Here is a 17,738-nt window from a genome sequence, read left to right as displayed (position 1 = left end):
ATGCTAACACACCGAACAACACTACCATTAGAAACACAACCTCTCTAGTTCTTCTTCCTCTTTCTTTCCTTCCTCTGAACCCGACTTCACCTCCTACAGGCCACTCGACAGGTGTCAATCAAACCGCAGTGAACTAAAACACGGTGTGATCAATACTGACTGCGGTTCACTGGCTGGTTGCTCCCCTTGTCATTCACTGTGGCTAGTTGCCTCTCACTCTCTCTTTCATCACTTCTCTTTCTATGCTGGCTCCTCGTGTCTTCTGAAGTAAGGTTTCTCACTTCTCTGCCCTCATCTTGACACAGACATAATGGCTACATCTTATCTCTCCTCACTGTCAGTCTATTTTGTCCCTTTCTCTCTCTCTCTCTCTCTCTCTCTCTCTCTCTCTCTCTCTCTCTGTGCATCCACATGCTTTTCTATTACTAGTCCTTGATTGGTCCCTGATTTACCACAGATAGGTTATTCTCCCTTTTCTTCATTTTTTTTCTATTTTCATTCGTGTCCACTGCATCTTGACTTCAGAATCACTGTCTGTTCCTTGTCCTCTCTCCTGCCTTTCTTTGTCTTACTCACCTCCACGCTTTCTCTGTCTCACCGGGCAGACCCTCATGCTTCTCACACAAATTCACTGATACAACAAACATATTCCCACTTTATCCCCTTCTCCCTCTCTGTCCCCTTCTGTCTTTCTTCTCACCACCACCTCACTCACCTTCACCTCTCCCTCACATGTTATCTCTCCACTCTCTACCTAACCCCTTCCCTCCTCCTCATCTCCTTTCATGCTGACACCAGCCTTCACCTCCAACCCCCCCAAAGTGGGAATCTATCTCTCCCCTTTCCCCCCTCTGTCACCGACAGAATGGCCATGCCAGTGTTGATTAGAGCCTGCATGGCCAGATGCTCAGCTAGGATTAGCGGAGGCCTGTGGGAAAGAGAGCTGCTTATTCTAGCCTCAGGAGATGGATTGAAAACGACGGGACCTAAAACAAGCAAGCATTCACTCAATACACTCAAAAATTGAACACACCCGCACATGCGCACTAGCACACTAGTAATCGCATATGAAGAAAATGCCCATGCACACTGTAAAAAGACACACTAAAACAAGTCTCTTCTCCGTGCATTTTGCATCTATGTTGTGTGCTGATTTATAAGGTGGTGGGATACTCACCCACTGTTTTGATTGATTTTGCAAATCAGAACATGGATAAATATAATATGTTCACTGTGATGCAATTAACTTCAATGTCTTGTTCACCCTTTCAAGAACTGAGCAAAACAGTTCCTGATACCCGGTGCTCTCATTTTCTCAAATTTACCATCTGTATAGCCCACTGCATTGAAGGCATTGGGATGATTTGAATAAGGTACATTGAGGCCACAGAGTTGAAATGTTATAATGACATTGAGAAAGAAAGTGTATTTTTTTGTGGATCGGTAAAGTCTGGCCCAATCTGTGTAGTAAATGCCTTTATGTCGCTGTTTAAAATTGTTTTATTTCCTTGAGTGTTCGACTCTCATGCTGTTCATTTTCTCCCACTCACACCGTTTCTTTATTTTTTACATTTATATTCACCATTCTCACATAACTTCACCACAGGATTTATGTCAGTCTCTATTTATCCTTCTTTTATTGGGCTCTGATTTACAATTACTTGTCGAGGACGTTACTCACAGCGGCGAAGTGCACTTTGGTCTTTTTCATAGACATCCATCAATGTATGAAATGTTGAGGAGGCGGATTCATTTTTTTTCAGCGGTATATACTATTTCAATTACATTTCACATAAATCAGGCATACTATGTACAGAGCTGAATGAAATAAAACTGCTACCTCAAGGATTTTACTCCACACTTTCTATTTTATAGGACATGATTATGCCGTAGCCGAAGCCATACATTATATATAAGTCACTTCATAAACCTGAGTGCATTCTGCCGTAAAGACCAACACAGATGAACAGAAATCTCATTCCAGATCATTTCAGTGAAGGTCTCTTTCAGGCCATTGAGTTTAAGGGTCAGACACAGATAACTAGTCACTGATCTGATCATTGATGTTGAGAATGATTAGTAATCATTGAGTTAGATTGTGTAAACCCAAACTTAAGTGAGCGTTTTCACCAACCTGAAAAGCCTATTTACAATTGATGAGCAGATTTATAGTATCTTATGTTATCTAGTGATCTGTTAAACCTAAAATGGTTCCATATCTTTATTAAATAATTCTGTAAATTGTTCCGTGAATCTGCTCCATAGATTTCTTTGAAATGAACCATTCAGAAGAAGAGAAGAGCCAATCTGCTGAGGTGCTTTGTTAACAATTTTTTGGCAGTTTGATGACACAATACCTGCTGCTAAGCGCTAAAGAAACACATTGACAGGCTTGTTATTCGGCAGCTTACGTTTGCACGGGGTGCATTTTGTATAATGTTTAAAACAGAATCCCAGTGGCACTGAACAAATTTAAGGATTTGAATACATTCTCCTTGAGTATCTTTAGAGCCTATTAATGTTGAGAATTTAACTGAGCTGTATTTAAAATATGGTTGTTACATGGTTCTAATCGGACGACAGAGCGAGCATGATGAAATTGTGGGCAATTGTCTCGAGAGTCTTCATTCTTAATTAGTCTTTCTGTCACTGCTATTATTAAAAGTATGAACATTCTTGGTAGTTGTTTCAAAAGTGCTGCTTACCTTGAATTTATGTGACACTTCATGGAGAATAGAGAGGTGAGACAGATTGGTTTGGGCTGCACAGGCGTTGTCTTGTTTGCTGCTGTCCTCCAGTAGCAGACTGAGAGAGAGCTGCTGAATAGAAGAGGAAAAGGTTGTTTTGTATTGAGGCTTTTATCCAGCGTAACACACCAAACACGAAACCCCCATTCTGCACCGGGTTATCTTTTGTATTGGCCATTTTGCAATTTTGTTCAATAGAGTAGTGGAACATATTAGTTAAATAGTTAGTACTTGTCTGTGTCTTGCATTTGCCGTTTTTGCAATTTCCTTACAGTCTGTCAGAGAACAGAAGAGCTGCTGAGTAGAGGTCAGAGGTGTTGGTTTGGACTCAAGGTCTTCATGAGATCCAAAGATTTTACCCCAAAAGACTGGCAATGGTACTACCTGTGACCAAATTAGACCCGTCTGTTATCTGACAGCTAGGACCTGGACCGAACCTGGACGGTGGACACAGACTTGATCGCCACTGATTTCACAGCTGTAAAAACTGGCTTTCTCCCTTGTGCCTGGCTGTGACGCAAATAATCCATCCTCCTTGCCAAGAAAGTTGGAAAATACGCCCAGGTTTTCTGTTATTTCTCTCTTGCTGATTGAAACCCCATGGCTAATCTTCCTCAATTTACAAGTCCACTTGCTGTCATAGCAACGGATGACAAAAGGGACTCTTTTATACTCAGCTTTGCAGTTTACTGCACCTACCACAATAAAGATCACTTTGAAAGTTGGCTTTGTGAGCATAATAACGATTGCTCGTAGTCACTGCTGCCAAGGTTAGTACTGCTAGAAACTGTGCCCTCCGAGTCTGACCTTTGCCCTGTGACCCCACGAGCAGTGTCTATTGTGTGTGTTTATCAGAGAGAGAGAGAGAGAGAGAGAGAGAGAGAGAGAGAGAGAGAGAGAGAGAGAGAGAGAGACTCATGCCTGCCAGGAAGATAAATGCAATGTTTGTGTGTGTTCAAGTCAGTGAGTGCTATTTCACTTTGCATAAACGGTTCTTCTCCTTGACAAGATTGTATTTAAAGGCAATGACCTCATCCTTAATGCAAGGTGCCGGCATTGGCCTTTGCAAGTCTGGAATAAGCATTGAGCACAATCTTGTGTTGTTTTCCAATGCATTGACTTACCCATGATGGCTACCTTGTGAAGGTCATTGAAAGTAATATTGTCAATCTCTTGGATTACCTGCATGGTGTGCATGGTTTCTGTTCTGGCTGCTGTTGTATGAGGTTACACATGGATTTATGGAGGAGAAAGACACATAAGAGAGAGGGGATAAACATAGATGGACCGAGGCACTCAGAATGACATTAAGAGAAGATGAGTATAATAGAGATAGAAGGGGAAATGGCTGTCCTGAATGTATTCTAACTTTAGTGCAATTCAGGTCAAGTCTGCTCTGGCCAAGAGCCAGGCCAAAACAAGAACCTTACTACGAAACAATTTTTTGCATACTCATTTTAGAAACAGTTCGGGGAGGTCATGGAGAAGGACTTTCGGTTGGGGGGGGGGGGGGGGGGACTGTTGACCCGGACTGGGGACATCGTCGGGCGGTGGAAAGAGCACTTTGAGGAACTCCTAAACCCGGCCAACATGTCCCCCGGAGAGGGGGCAGCGCCTGAAGACTTTGGGATGGTCGCACCCATATCCCTGGTAGAGGTCGCTAAGGTAGTCAAAAAGCTCCTTGGTGGCAAGGCGCCGGGGGTGGATGAGATCCGCCCTGAGATGCTGAAAGCGCTGGACATTGTTGGGCTGTCTTGGCTGACATGCCTTTTCAGTGTCGCATGGGGGTCGGGAACAGTGCCCATGGACTGGCAGACCGGGGTGGTGGTTCCCATCTTCAAGAAGGGAGACCAGAGAGTGTTCTCGAACTATCGTGGTATCACACTGCTCAGCCTCCCGGAAAAGCTTATGCCAGGGTGCTGGAAAGGAGGCTCCGACCGCTTGTCAAACCTCAGATTCAAGACGAACAGTGCGGGTTCCGTCCTGGTCGTGGAACAGTGGACCAGCTCTTTACCCTCGCAAGACTACTGGAGGGGTCCTGGGAGTTTGCCCAACCAGTCTACATGTGCTTTGTAGACTTGGAGAAGGCCTTCGACCGGGTTCCTCGGGGGTTTTTGTGGGGGTGATGCGGGAGTATGGGGTGCCGGACCCGTTGGCACGGATATCTGTTGTTCTTCATTGCATAAAACCATCACGATCACTTCCTCTGCGATGGGAGAGGACAGACCAAATGGCCTCTGCTGAGACGCTCATTCTATCCATTGGAGGGTACATCATCTGTTTATTTGTGTCAAGGAACATCATTTACACAAAATGTAGTATGCGTCAGAGTTCATACTCATTTTACAAATTGCAACAGTTCACAGCAATTAACCCGCTGATGTTTAATAATCCTGTTGTAAAGGAGAGAGCACACACATCAAGACAGACGGTATCTTTGTTTGTAAAATTGTCATACTAACACAAGCATGCACCAGAAAAGAGACTGTTTTACACTGAAAACTGTACCTAAATATATTGTGTTTATCTGTCGCTCATCCAAATGCTATTACGATAAGTGGCTTGTATGTGCGTCATTAACTTGTCTATTACCAGTTCCAGATGTTTCTGTCTCAACGCAAAGTGCATATGGGAAGCGACTGATTTGTTGCACAAAGCATGCGCAAAGCAGAGAAAGTAAATTTCTTTTAGAGCAGTGGGAGGGTTGATTGTAGGACAAGTCGACATCTGGACAGGACGGACGCGAGTCTATGTGAATTTGTCACATACGGTGGGGCTCCGTCGTTGCTGTAAAGCCTGCTTTACTTTTAGTTTTAACTTTACTGGCAAAAAAAAAACCTACTTTGCTACATATTAATATAAAAAAGAAGCAGCATTTCAGTGTAGGTCGTTTGCTTGCATGTGGCAGCAGATATATTGCTAAGTATGATAAACAGTAGATTCAGTTGGTCACAGGGGACTGATCGGATCTGCTTCGACCATTAACATAATGTTAGAAATGCTTGGCTATCATTCACAAGGCTCACAAGGCTTGTGTTGTTGTACTGTCCACACTTTCTGAATCGCTAAAAAAATTGATTTTATCTACCAACGTTATCTTGTTACCATGAAAACAAAAGAATTGACATGCTCTTGTGCTACCATGAACTGAATTTGCCGCGGTTTGGGCAGACATAGAAAAGTGTATTTTATAGGGCAAATGAAGTGTAAAATCTACAAAACAAAGGTGTCCTCTCCATATAAGGATGCTTATATGTTTCCTCTAAATGCAACAAAGTCTGTTAGTGTGCATTGTAGCGTGTACCTCCCAGGCAACACTCATTTATGACATGTATGGCAAGTACAATTTATGACCTTACTGTCCTCACTGTTTGCACCATATGTATGCGTTTATTTGTGTGTGTGTGTGTGTGTGTGTGTGTGTGTGTGTGTGTGTGTGTGTGTGTGTGTGTGTGTGTGTGTGTGTGTGTTTTATAATATGTGCACACACACACACCTGGCTCTGGTGCCATGTAGCATCTGGACAATCTGGACTCAGGTGCACTCCTTTAAGCACCTCTGATTCTTTCATTACTCAAAATAAATTAGCTTGCATTTGCTTTCATTTACATTTTGTTGTTGGTGTATGTGAGTTTTAAATTAAGAAGGATTACAGTTTTTGTGAAGTACATTCTCTTTCCTTCCTGTGGTTTTCCAACGTGTGTATTGTTTGACTTCATATAGTTCAGATTTCTGTCTTATGTGCCAGTTTCTCCCACTGCTCCTAATTAAACCTGGTCTGTATTATGAACAGGTCCTTTGATCCCTTTGATGAAGACAGATAGGAAACTGCCCTTGTGCTGTAAAAAAAATAGCGGGAAAACTGCAAATGCAACAGCAAAAACTGTGTGTGTCTTGTAGGACAAAATAAGGACAGTGAGCAGGCTATGTGAATGTCATGTTGCTCCACCTAATAGGCTCTCTTGCCATTCAGACTCCCTCTTTGCTCTTGATCTCTGACAGAAATGTGGCTAAAGGAGACAAAGCACTCTCTCTCTCTGCCTCCCTTTCTCCATTGCTTTGTTTCTGTCTCTCACACACACAGTCCACCTCAGATCCTGACAGTCTACCTTTAATTTTAATCTAAATCAGGTGAGGTGCTTGTGAAAAGTGGAGGACATCAGGTAATTCTCGCACACGGTTTCTAGAAGAAGCGACTGACCTTTCAGTATTTTTGAAGGCACAGATGATATCGTTGCATTACTTAAAGATAGTTTACCAGCAGTTTTTGAATTAATTTCTTAGCGCGTATACGCACAGACATAGGTAAAGACTATTTGTTGCTGTTTCAGGGCTTTCTTGCTGTGTATGTTCAGCACCATGAACACGCACCTACACACGCACGCACGCACACACGCACACAGTCACGCACACACTCTAGCACACATATACCAGTAGTGCTAATAGTCCCAGAGAAGACCAGTTGCCAGTTGACTGAGAGGTGGCCTGATCAAAATAGCTCTGATCAGTTTTGTTAAGTGATCTTAATTTCAAGCCGCTAACTACATTCAACCATTTTGAAGGAAAGGCCACAACAATGCAGCCCATCACATAATACAGGTGAGTCATAAAAAAACAGACTTCTGTCACAGTTTTGGTTTGATAAATCTTTTAATGACATCAAGATTTTTCACCACAGCAGATTTAATTTGTATTTAAATTTTAGTCCATTTGTGGAAATCAATCTCAGTTTTCTCCACTTTTCATCTGCCACTGCTATTGATATATTTGTAATGTCATGCAGTGTTTTATGTTTGAGATGAAAGAGTTTCTTCAGAGTCTCTTGTGGTAGTACATTTGGACCTATGTATGTATGCGTTCCTTCATTCTGGAGCATCGTAAATCATCTCAAATGTGTTCACTGTCTATGGACATTGATCGTTAAAACATTTAATAACTTTTATTCTTGATGTGTGACATTTACAAATCAAAGTGAAGATGCACTTCAGAAAGGGAAGCAGTTATGTCTCTTATTTCTGAGATGGCAGTAAAACAAAATGCAATGTAATGCATTTGAAGAGTTGTACACAGAGGGAAATATAAAAGCTGATGATTTAGATTGAATCACTTTTAGAAGAGATGTACCGGAAGATGAAATGGTGATTTTCCGTGAAATCTTGACATTGTTTAATGTCAGTTTTGAATAAATTATTATTTAAATGGAAAACATGCTTGTGTAAAAGTGCTACAAGCTACCTTTATGTCTTTATAAAAGCTGAATCAATCATATTTTAAAAAGGAATAGCGAAAAAAAGGGAGAGGAAAAAGGAGAGTGCAAAGGGATTAGGCTGTTGATTGGATATGGTTCCCAATTCAGCTCCCTGCGAGTGCCAATCAGGAGGAGGACAGGAGGAGGACATACAACAGGAAAGAAGGGGGAAGAGAGGACAAGGAGGAGGTGGAGGAGTTTGATTGTTATGGAGTCAAGACCCCGAACCGGCTGTAAGATGCTGCTCACTCCTTACACGCACAGAAACACATGGCTGGTGTGTGTGAGTGAGTGTGTCCCGGTGATGAATCTTAATTACACAATGGAGTGCAGGCCATGTGCCATCTCAACATACCATGACAAATCTCATGAGCAGCACTCGAGAGTGTGAGAGGAAGAGTGAGTGAAAAAATGTGCACATCATATCGATACAAAAAATAAGGAAAAGCAGAATTGAGGCAGCACAAAAGATTGATTGTAAAGGGAAGTAAATATTTTTCCTTGGGTGAAGCTCCTATGATCCCTTTTTAATGGTTCGATTCGAGAACACTAAAGGCTTTTTGTGTTGTGTGTTATTTTTTCTTTTTTTGCCATCAGCCCTGTCGATACTAATCAAATAAAAAAAAAACTACAGTTGCCACCATGGAGTGGATCTAGTTTTGTCCCAGGATGAACTGGCGGATGAATACACAGTTCTAGCATGTCGGGGAAAGAATGGGGCTGGGGGCGTTTCTGTGGCCCGCTTGTCATAGTGGCCAGGGTGAGCTCTAAAAGAAGCCCCCCTAGGCCCCCAGAGTAATGGTTAATCGTGGGAAGTCTGGTGTTAGGGTAAGTGTGCCTGCATAGGCCGAGCCTGTTTGTGGCCAGTTGCGGTGGGTTTTGGCGTGCCGTGGTGTGACAGGGCCAGTCAGGCGGATGCGGCGTATGTTGTTGTAGCCGTGGCGGTGGGGAAAGCCTAGTACAAGCAGCTCTCAGCTCTGCTGGCGGGGAGAAAATCCGGGGCAGCTCTCCCAGAATCAGAAGGAAAAAAAAAAAAGCTCTGTCCTTTTGTTTTCATGTCTGTTGGGTTCCCTCTGCTGTGGGTTTGGGAGTCCGGTCTGCGTGTCCTCCTTGTTGTCTGTGACTGTCCCATTGAAACATTCGGTCCTATTCTAGACCCTTGTGTTGTGCTCTGTCGCGACAAAATCTGCCACAGACATAGTCCACTTCCTGGAATGGTGGTGTCATCCCAGGAAGTGTAACCTTTGAACCACAAAGCGCTGACCAGAAAGTTGTAAATGGCAGAGAGTAACATTCTCCTAATCACAGAAACATAAAATGTGCATCATATTTTATGTAATACTCAGCTGTTTTGGATTAACTGAATTTTCCACAGTTAATGAACCTACAACAACAGGAAAAGGCAGGCAATATAGAGTGGGGAAAAGCAGAATTATATTGTTCTGTTATGCAGGGACACATAACCATTCGATCTTGGCGAGATGACTGATGGGTCAAGTTGGACCAGTCTGTTCCAGTCTGGATCTATTGGCATAAGGGACATAAAATGTCAGCTCCAGCCACCATCCATTCTGAATTTAGAATCTTCTGTGTTTTTTAAGCTTATAAGCAATGATTTCAGTATGAATGACACAAGCAAACTCTCTTTTTGATTAATCCGTTTTTATTTTGGGATATATGCATGTTAGAATTTGTGGGCTCAGGATTTCAGTGGTTTCCTATCTAAGCAAATCTATTCATAGTCTACCAATCCTCAGTGTCTTTTCATTTACTTAGTCATTTAGTATGTGGTCTTTTCTGTCCGTTTGCTTTATTGTACCAGTACCTTAACTATTTGTGATCTTCAAATGGTATGTCGGAAAAACTGTAGTTGATGTATTTCCTCTTGTCAAACCTAAATATACCGTCTCGTAACAGCACAATAGGTGACATTTTATAACTGACTTTGCTGCACACATTTCTTTTAAGCAAAAAAACCCATGCCCATTCCAGAACTTTTGCGTCTACTACTACTGCTTTTTCCAACTGACCAATAAAGGACAAGTCTGAGCAAGCCGCTACAACTAAAATATTTTAAACAAACCAAAGAATGAACACTTAGGCTGCCAAGTCTCCTGCCGATTGTAGTATAGTCCCCCTTTAAATAAAACAAGCAGCCTTTTATCAGAAAGCTCTGGATAGTTTCCTTTCTTATTAGCTCTAAGAAGGGTTTTCTACAGTACATGTAACATATTTCCTCTTGGCATACATTGATCCTTGTTGATATGTAACAAGTGTTCATGCGTGTATCTGTGGAGACGCCGATGCAGATGTGTATAAGTATTGAATCTTGTGCTATAGCTTAGGCTCACGCTGTGTCTGTTGTCATGTCTGATGCAGGATAATTTGCTCCAGTCAGGCTCTCTGTCACTCAGACCAGCAGCACGTGCGACTGCAGAGCATCACGGTTTCACAAATACACCAGCTGCATTATTCCTTGAAAGTCTCTGTACTGTACAGAATATAATAACCAAAAGGAACGATTACAATATAGAAACACATGCACACATTTGCTCATATATACACACATACACTCACGCGGCTGCACATAAGAGTATCTAAGGACTGGAACTCTGACATAATTTACTGCCTGACTGCATTTAACATCCGCTTTCTCCTTGCCAGCTCTTCATCTCATCCAGTTTGGGCTGCAGTCACTGAATAACATAAACCATTTCTGTCAGAGTGTCTTCAGCGTTTGAATTATACGTGAGGGGCTGTGTGTGTATGTGTGTGTGTGTGGTGGGAGGGGGGGGGGGGGGCATTGCAGTGCTGTGCTTTCTGTTTTTAAACCAGGCTTGAATGTAAAATTGCTGATTTTTCTTTCCATTTTTTAAGTAGTACTTAAAAAAAGACATTAGGTCCAACATTTCATAGTGCATGCTCGGTTTGCCATCCCTCAAGCCTGCACTGCTGCATGCAGAGAAATAGACCGTGGGAGAAACGTCTTTGTATTACAAACCTCAGACAATGACCGAAGGACAAACAAACAAACAAAAACGTTCTTTTTCAGGTGAACTCTTGAGTCAAACACAAGCCTGCTCATAATTCCAGCCTGTTTCCTTCTGCCTATCTGCTGCCACTCCTGCAGGCTCAGATCACAGCTCCATTATCTGTCAAAGACTCAATGATTTCTTCTGTCTTCCTTTCTGCAGGCACAGAAATCGTGGATAGAAAGAGTATTCAGCAAGAGAGAATGTGTTCATATCATAGTGAGCGCCAAAGACCCCCATAGGTAAGTAATAATGTGAAGGAAATGGGAAAAATATGAATGCATTACTTTGTATGTATACCTGTAAATTACATTGTTATTAATTACAGATAGTCATTTTGAGGCTGAAGAGAGTAATTTTTAGCTAAAATAAATTGTATATTTAGGATTAAGCTGATTTATTATTTGCTATAAAAGCTCCAAGACCTTAATGAGTGAGTTAGCCACTGTGACCTCCCATATCGCATATTAAGAGCCCTATTTCACTATACTGACCTTTTAAATATGCCTCAGAGTAGAATCACGCTGGCCTCTATTTGCATCACAGTTAGATGCTCTACACTAATGAGCTCAAATACGGAGATTACACATTTTATAACCACAAATGGGAAACTCAGGGCCAGGCCAGTTCATTCTTTCATCATTTTAAAAGGTTAATAATTCAAGCAACGCTCAAGATCGAGCCCACAGGTGTATTCGGCTTAGCAGTAAAGCAATGTGTAACTGTGAAAGTACTTAGGGTATATAATAGTACTTAAACACAATTATAATAAGAGCACTTCTACAAGATGTGATGTAGTTTTGAGAGGGACACTTCTGCTCTCATTATCTCAAGCATCTCCTCTCATTCTGCTCCGCAAAGTCACTGTCACACTGACGTTATCGAAATCTTTACCACAGCTGATGTTGTTGCTTTGTTGTTGCCCCCCCCACCCCACCCCCCACACACACACACACACACACATACACACACACACAGGATATGGCCATGTTTGTTAGGTAAACATAATTAACATAACTTGAGGAAAGCGGGTGGAAGCCAGAAGGAGAGGAAAGAGATGTTCCTCCAGATCAAATCAACTTTTCTCTCTTTAGTCATAAACACAGGAGGCAAAGTATCTTTGGTAAGAGATGACGGTAACATGAAGTGACGATCAAAGCCTCCTGACTTCCTTTCCTCCCAGGGCTCCCACTCCATCCTTTAAGATTAAAACACAAAATATGAAAGCTGCATTCAGTACATCTGAATAAGTATGTTCTCGGGTAAGAATACTACAATTCATATAACTGTCATTCTGCTAACTCCTCTAGTTGCTGAAAGGGAGAGGGAGAGGAGAACATCAGGGAGCAGAAAACAAAAAGAAACAGAACCAATAAAAGATTGCAGGGGCCTACAAATCCTTCTCCTCCTCTCCTCCCAATCAGGAGATGAAAGTCCGATGACAAGCTGTCATTTCATCCTTGCCCACCTCTTACTGTTAAGCACATGACTATGGCAGCTCTCAAGCTTTTTCTCACCATCTCTCGGTCATACACAACCCCTCTCTCCCTCCTTTTCTTTCTTGATACTACAGTAGCTTCTCTTGGGGCTCTGGCTTTTCTAGGTTTCAACTATTTTCTGTGAAGGACTGTGTTTATTTACCAATCTGACATGACAGGTCTTAATGCTCAGTTACATTCCCCCCCCCGAGATCTGATCTTTCTGCCTCGACTATTCACAGTAATGGTTGAAGTGACCCATATCTGATATCAATGTGAATAGATCTCTGCCCCAAATGCCTCACATGCACCCAATTAATATCACACACATGGGGTACTGCCCATTGGTCCAACAATACACATGAGAGTTATTGGAGTCCCGTGACTGCCAGACGCTCTTAACATATTTTTCAATTTAACAGATCTGGGTTCATGACTTTGTTTGACTCTTAAAGCAGACTCTTCATTTCGGCTGATATTTAAACTTGTAAACTAGTGAACTGAGTTTTGGAAAAATGTAATTTATCAGCAAAACTGATTTTGATTTTTTTGTTGGGTAAAAAACATCATTAGTTTCTGATAACCAGTGATTCACTGCCATATAGTTGTGTGAAGGATAACGTGGAAAAACACACAAGAATCACGATATGACCATTCTCACAGCGGCTGCATGCAGTGACCAGACATGTATCTGGTTTGATAACTCACATTGAATGCTTGTATAACATGCAGTGTATGTGTATGTGTGTGTTCCTGTTTGTGTTTGTGTTCATGTCTTCGGCACATGATTGGGGGACAAATATTTCGGTGCAAATACATTGGATTTTGCTACATTTGCTTGTAATTTGAACGTAGCCTGACATGCACTTTTACTTTCTCCTCTCAGGTGCTGTTGTGGTCGTCTGATAGGTCAGCATGTGGGCTTGCCTCCGGGCATATCAACTAGTCAGAATGATAAGGCAGACCGGTTGGCTAAGAATGACAGCCTGTCGGAGAAGTGGTCGATCTGCAAACACACACAGCTCAGCCCCACTGATGCTTTTGGCACCATTGAGTTCCAGGGAGGAGGACACTCCAACAAAGCCATGGTGAATCTCACAACAAATCTTCTGTGTTGCATTTTGTCAGAGTCCCTGTTCAAACCATGCTTCTTGAGATACTCCCAGGGCAAACAAGAACAGAACAACTTGACAGTTTCACACAAACATACACATCCAAACAACCAGTTGTCTCCCTTTGGTTAATGTGAAGTTGTGGTTTTGAAAATGGTACAGTGTATTAGTGAGATGTATCAGTTATCAAAGATAGAGTAGGCTGAGTGGTCCTCGCTGAGTATTCTGTGAGAGTGGGATTGTAAAAACTGTCCTCAGCTGCAGTAAACTGATGCAGTTTGACAGCACACAGGTTCAGAGAGTGTGAGACGCTTGGCTGACTGAGATGATTTCAGCTCTTGATCACAGTTATACCAGCATTGTGAAAATGGTTGAATATGTTTATGATTGGCAAGGTTTTCCAGCAATTAACACATGTCATACATAGTCCAAATGAAAATGACTTGTAATGAAGACTCCTCACGAGTCTTTATGTAGCGTTCTGATCCAGCTTCTCTTCCAGTTACACTGTAGCACTCAAATTTAAAGGCATCACACATGTGCAATACAATGCATCATATCATGACTGAACACATCAATCTAATGAGTGTAATTATTTTGTAATTATATAATCATTGATTTAAATGCCGCGTCTAAAGACTGTGGCAGATAAAATTGTGCCTGATCAATCGATCCATTCCAAAAATACTTTAGTCTGATTGTACATGTTATTCACACTTACGCCATCTATGATAACCATGGTGCCAGAATCACATCACACATGCTATATAGCATTCAGGGGATTCAGATGATTGAGGCTGCTGAATTATGTCTGATATATTCCCAGTGTTAAATAATTCATCCAGACACATGTCAGGTTGGGTGTCTGGGGATGGATTAGATAGATAAACAGATGCTCTATAATGCATATGGTTCCCCAATCACAGCAAACATCTGTTCAATACTGTTGTCAATACCGCCTAAAAGAATTAAAGCCACACACTCGGGCATGTCTGCTGATTCATGTGATATTTCTCCATTTCATAATTTTGCCTTCACAGATTTGTTTCACATTGAATATTTTATAACATGTAGTGTATGTGTATGCGTGTGTCCCTGTTTGTGTTCATGTCTCAGGCACATGCAGACTTCAAGTCACCATGTGCCCGAGGGTGACGCCCAAGGGTGGCTACTCTGTACTCACTGACACATGCCCCACTGTTTTCAGTACGTGCGAGTGTCTTATGACACAAAGCCTGACCTGCTGCTACACCTGATGACCAAGGAGTGGCAGCTGGATCTGCCCAAGCTGCTCATCTCAGTCCACGGGGGCCTGCAGAACTTTGAATTACAGCCCAAACTCAAACAGGTCTTTGGCAAAGGGCTCATCAAGGCTGCCATGACAACAGGAGCCTGGATCTTCACCGGCGGAGTCAACACAGGTGAAGTACCTGACTCACACGCAGTTTATTTTGAGAACTACTGGAAAACAATCTGTACTATAGTGTGCTACATCTGTTTGCATGTTTGTGTAAATATTTCTGTGCAGTGTACAACATATTTAATTATGATATTTTATCAGCAATGTGCAGCCTCACTTTTTATACAAAATAAGTGGCTATGTAATTGTGCTAGGAGTATATTGAGGATATTGAAATATTCTTCATAAGTTATCAACTATTAAATAACCATTTGTAAAGCCCCTCAGGGCTGTAAAGATTCTGAACCACCGGATCACTGCCAAGGGGTTATTTTATGTATATTAAGTGCACTCAATTATACTTACAGACACTAATAGTTAGACCAGACAGGTGAAGAATAACTCTCAGGGAGTCTAGACTGCTTATTTTACGGCTTGAAGCCAATGAAAAAGGTCAAGTTTAGACTAAAAGGTACATCTTATTACACAAACTGCATTTAAATCAGGGAAGATTATTTGAACAAAAAGCTAAACGAGTTCTAATTGAATTAGTTGTGTGACAGAAATAACAGAAGAGAGCCTATTATAAATGTACAGTATACTTTTCAAGGAGTGGTATTCCATTTAAAGCAACATAGGAATTTCCCTGTTAAGAGCATTGAAGAATCGAGGTTGCGGAGAAGATCAGCTTAAGGATCTTTGGCCTGAGGAGATCTCTTTTCAGAAATACTGAGTAGCTGGATGAATTTGGCCTGGAGCAGGATTTACTGTATGAGGAGCTCAGTGGACTGGATCTTGAGCATAATAGGTGGAGGGCTGAAAGTGTAAAGTCCAAAAAGAAACAGAAACAGCAACAAGATGATTGTGTAACAGTGTTTGAGACAAAACATATGATTGGTGTAAATGAATATAGTGACAAGTCAGCTGACAGATTGAAAGCACATGGCTTATGCATAGATATGGCTTTATCATGCATATGAAAAGTAGTCTACCTGAGTGATACTATGTTTCAGAGCTTGATAAACTATGGATGATTTGCTGCTCCTGTTGCACATATTACTGCAAGTGTAGTATCTTGGAAGGTATCAATGACGTCAATGCATGGATATTAAAATGTATCGCCATGTTGCAAAATGTATATGTTTTTATATTACTGGGAATGGAATGGACCACATATTGGTTTCTTAGTTTTACCTTTTACTTCTTTTCAATGCTTTGCCACTTTGTTTGTTCACTGTTTGTATTTCTTGTATTATTTCCAGGTTACCTAAATTAAATATAGCATGTTTTAAATAAGAACAACGATGGGAGGAGAGATGAGACAGATGGAAAGAATGGATACATCGTTGGATGCAGTAGAGAGCTCACACTTGAATACAAAAATATATAAAAAGTAAAATTTAGTGACACAATGGATTCTGAGGAAAGAAAGAGGGAGACCTGAATAGTGGAGGTAGAGACAGGAAGAATGTCAGCACGAAAGATGGTACAATATATCCTCCAGGTCTGACTGCTGCTTCCCTGAGGACAACAAATATAGGCCTGAAGCTACGACCCGTCTGTGTTTGAAGCTGTGTGTGTGTGTGTGTGTGTGTGTGTGTGTGTGTGTGTGTGTGTGTGTGTGTGTGTGTGTGCGCGCGTGTGCGCGCGCGTGTGTGTGCGCGCGTGTGTGTGCGCGCGCGCGTGTGAGTGTATTCAAATTGCCTGCCACGCCAACCTCTGCTGCCCACAACCTGCACCTCATAGATCTTGTTTATCTTTCACAGCAGATTGGAACATTATCTAAGTTTACACTGTGTATTGATTTTTGACAAAAACAGGTTTTGTTATCTCTGTCTCCGTCCTTCTCACTAACACTCTGAAACATTTATGCACACACACAGGAGTGATTCGCCATGTTGGTGATGCATTGAAAGACCACGCCTCCAAGTCAAGAGGGAAGATCTGCACCATTGGCATTGCTCCGTGGGGCATCGTAGAAAATCAAGAGGATCTTGTTGGCAAAGATGTAAGTCTGAGAATAAATAAACAGAACAATATGATTTGTTAGGTTTCAGAGCCGGTGTTTGTATCCTGGTTTGCGTGAATCTATATGTGAAAAAACATCACGTGCACCCCACAGTTGCCACATCCTGTAGATTGCAGTTAATGGTTTATTAACTGAGATGCTGAGTTAGCCGAACCAATCTGTCATAAACACTCCTTTAAAGTGAGTTGGACCGCTGGCGGGAGACTGCAGAACACTTGCTGACTCATTGAAATCTCTGGAATCAATATTATGTTATAGTTAAAACTGTATCAGAATGTCCTCCTGAACAAGTCAAACTGAGCAGATTAATGTTGGTAGCTGAAATTAGATAATTAAGTACTTTTTCCGTGCTTGATCGATCTCAACTGTACGCCTAATGACCAGATGAGTTTACCTCAGATTGTCAGGGGATTCTCCACTTGACCAAATTCAAGCTTTAGAGAATATGAACAATGTTCTATAAATGTTCAGTTTCTAGTGTAACAGTACAATAAATGTGCAATAGCTATTGCAAATACATTGGCCTGTTAAGAACCAAACAGGCACTGACAAAATCTCTCTCCTTAAATGTTGATGTCTGATTTTAAACACAAAGGCTGATATATCCTGACTTTTACTCCTAAGAATGGGTCAAGCCCTGAAAGGGCAGATCCTATATCTTCCATTGTCCAACTAGTAGCGTCTCTTCTCTTT

The 17,738-nt window shown here is 41.7% G+C and overlaps 1 protein-coding gene across 12 annotated transcripts in view; it reads left to right on the top strand.

Annotated features, from left to right (window-relative positions):
• The window catches only part of trpm3 (transient receptor potential cation channel, subfamily M, member 3), a gene marked incomplete at both ends in the record, with an annotated part of 124,537 nt that overhangs the window by 53,513 nt on the left and 53,286 nt on the right, over nt 1–17,738 (top strand). For all 12 annotated transcript variants that reach the window (XM_079222836.1, XM_079222837.1, XM_079222832.1 and 9 more), the window contains 4 exons: nt 11,190–11,269; nt 13,392–13,593; nt 14,825–15,038; nt 16,900–17,024. In XM_079222836.1, the coding sequence (XP_079078962.1) occupies nt 11,190–11,269; nt 13,392–13,593; nt 14,825–15,038; nt 16,900–17,024 (621 nt within the window). The remainder of the gene's footprint in view (nt 1–11,189; nt 11,270–13,391; nt 13,594–14,824; nt 15,039–16,899; nt 17,025–17,738) is intronic.

Source organism: Taurulus bubalis (genome assembly GCF_910589615.1).
Source record: "Taurulus bubalis genome assembly, chromosome: 8".
Lineage (NCBI taxonomy): Eukaryota > Metazoa > Chordata > Actinopteri > Perciformes > Cottidae > Taurulus > Taurulus bubalis.
Note: the sequence above shows the minus strand (reverse complement) of the source record. Positions and strands in the feature narration are given on the sequence as shown.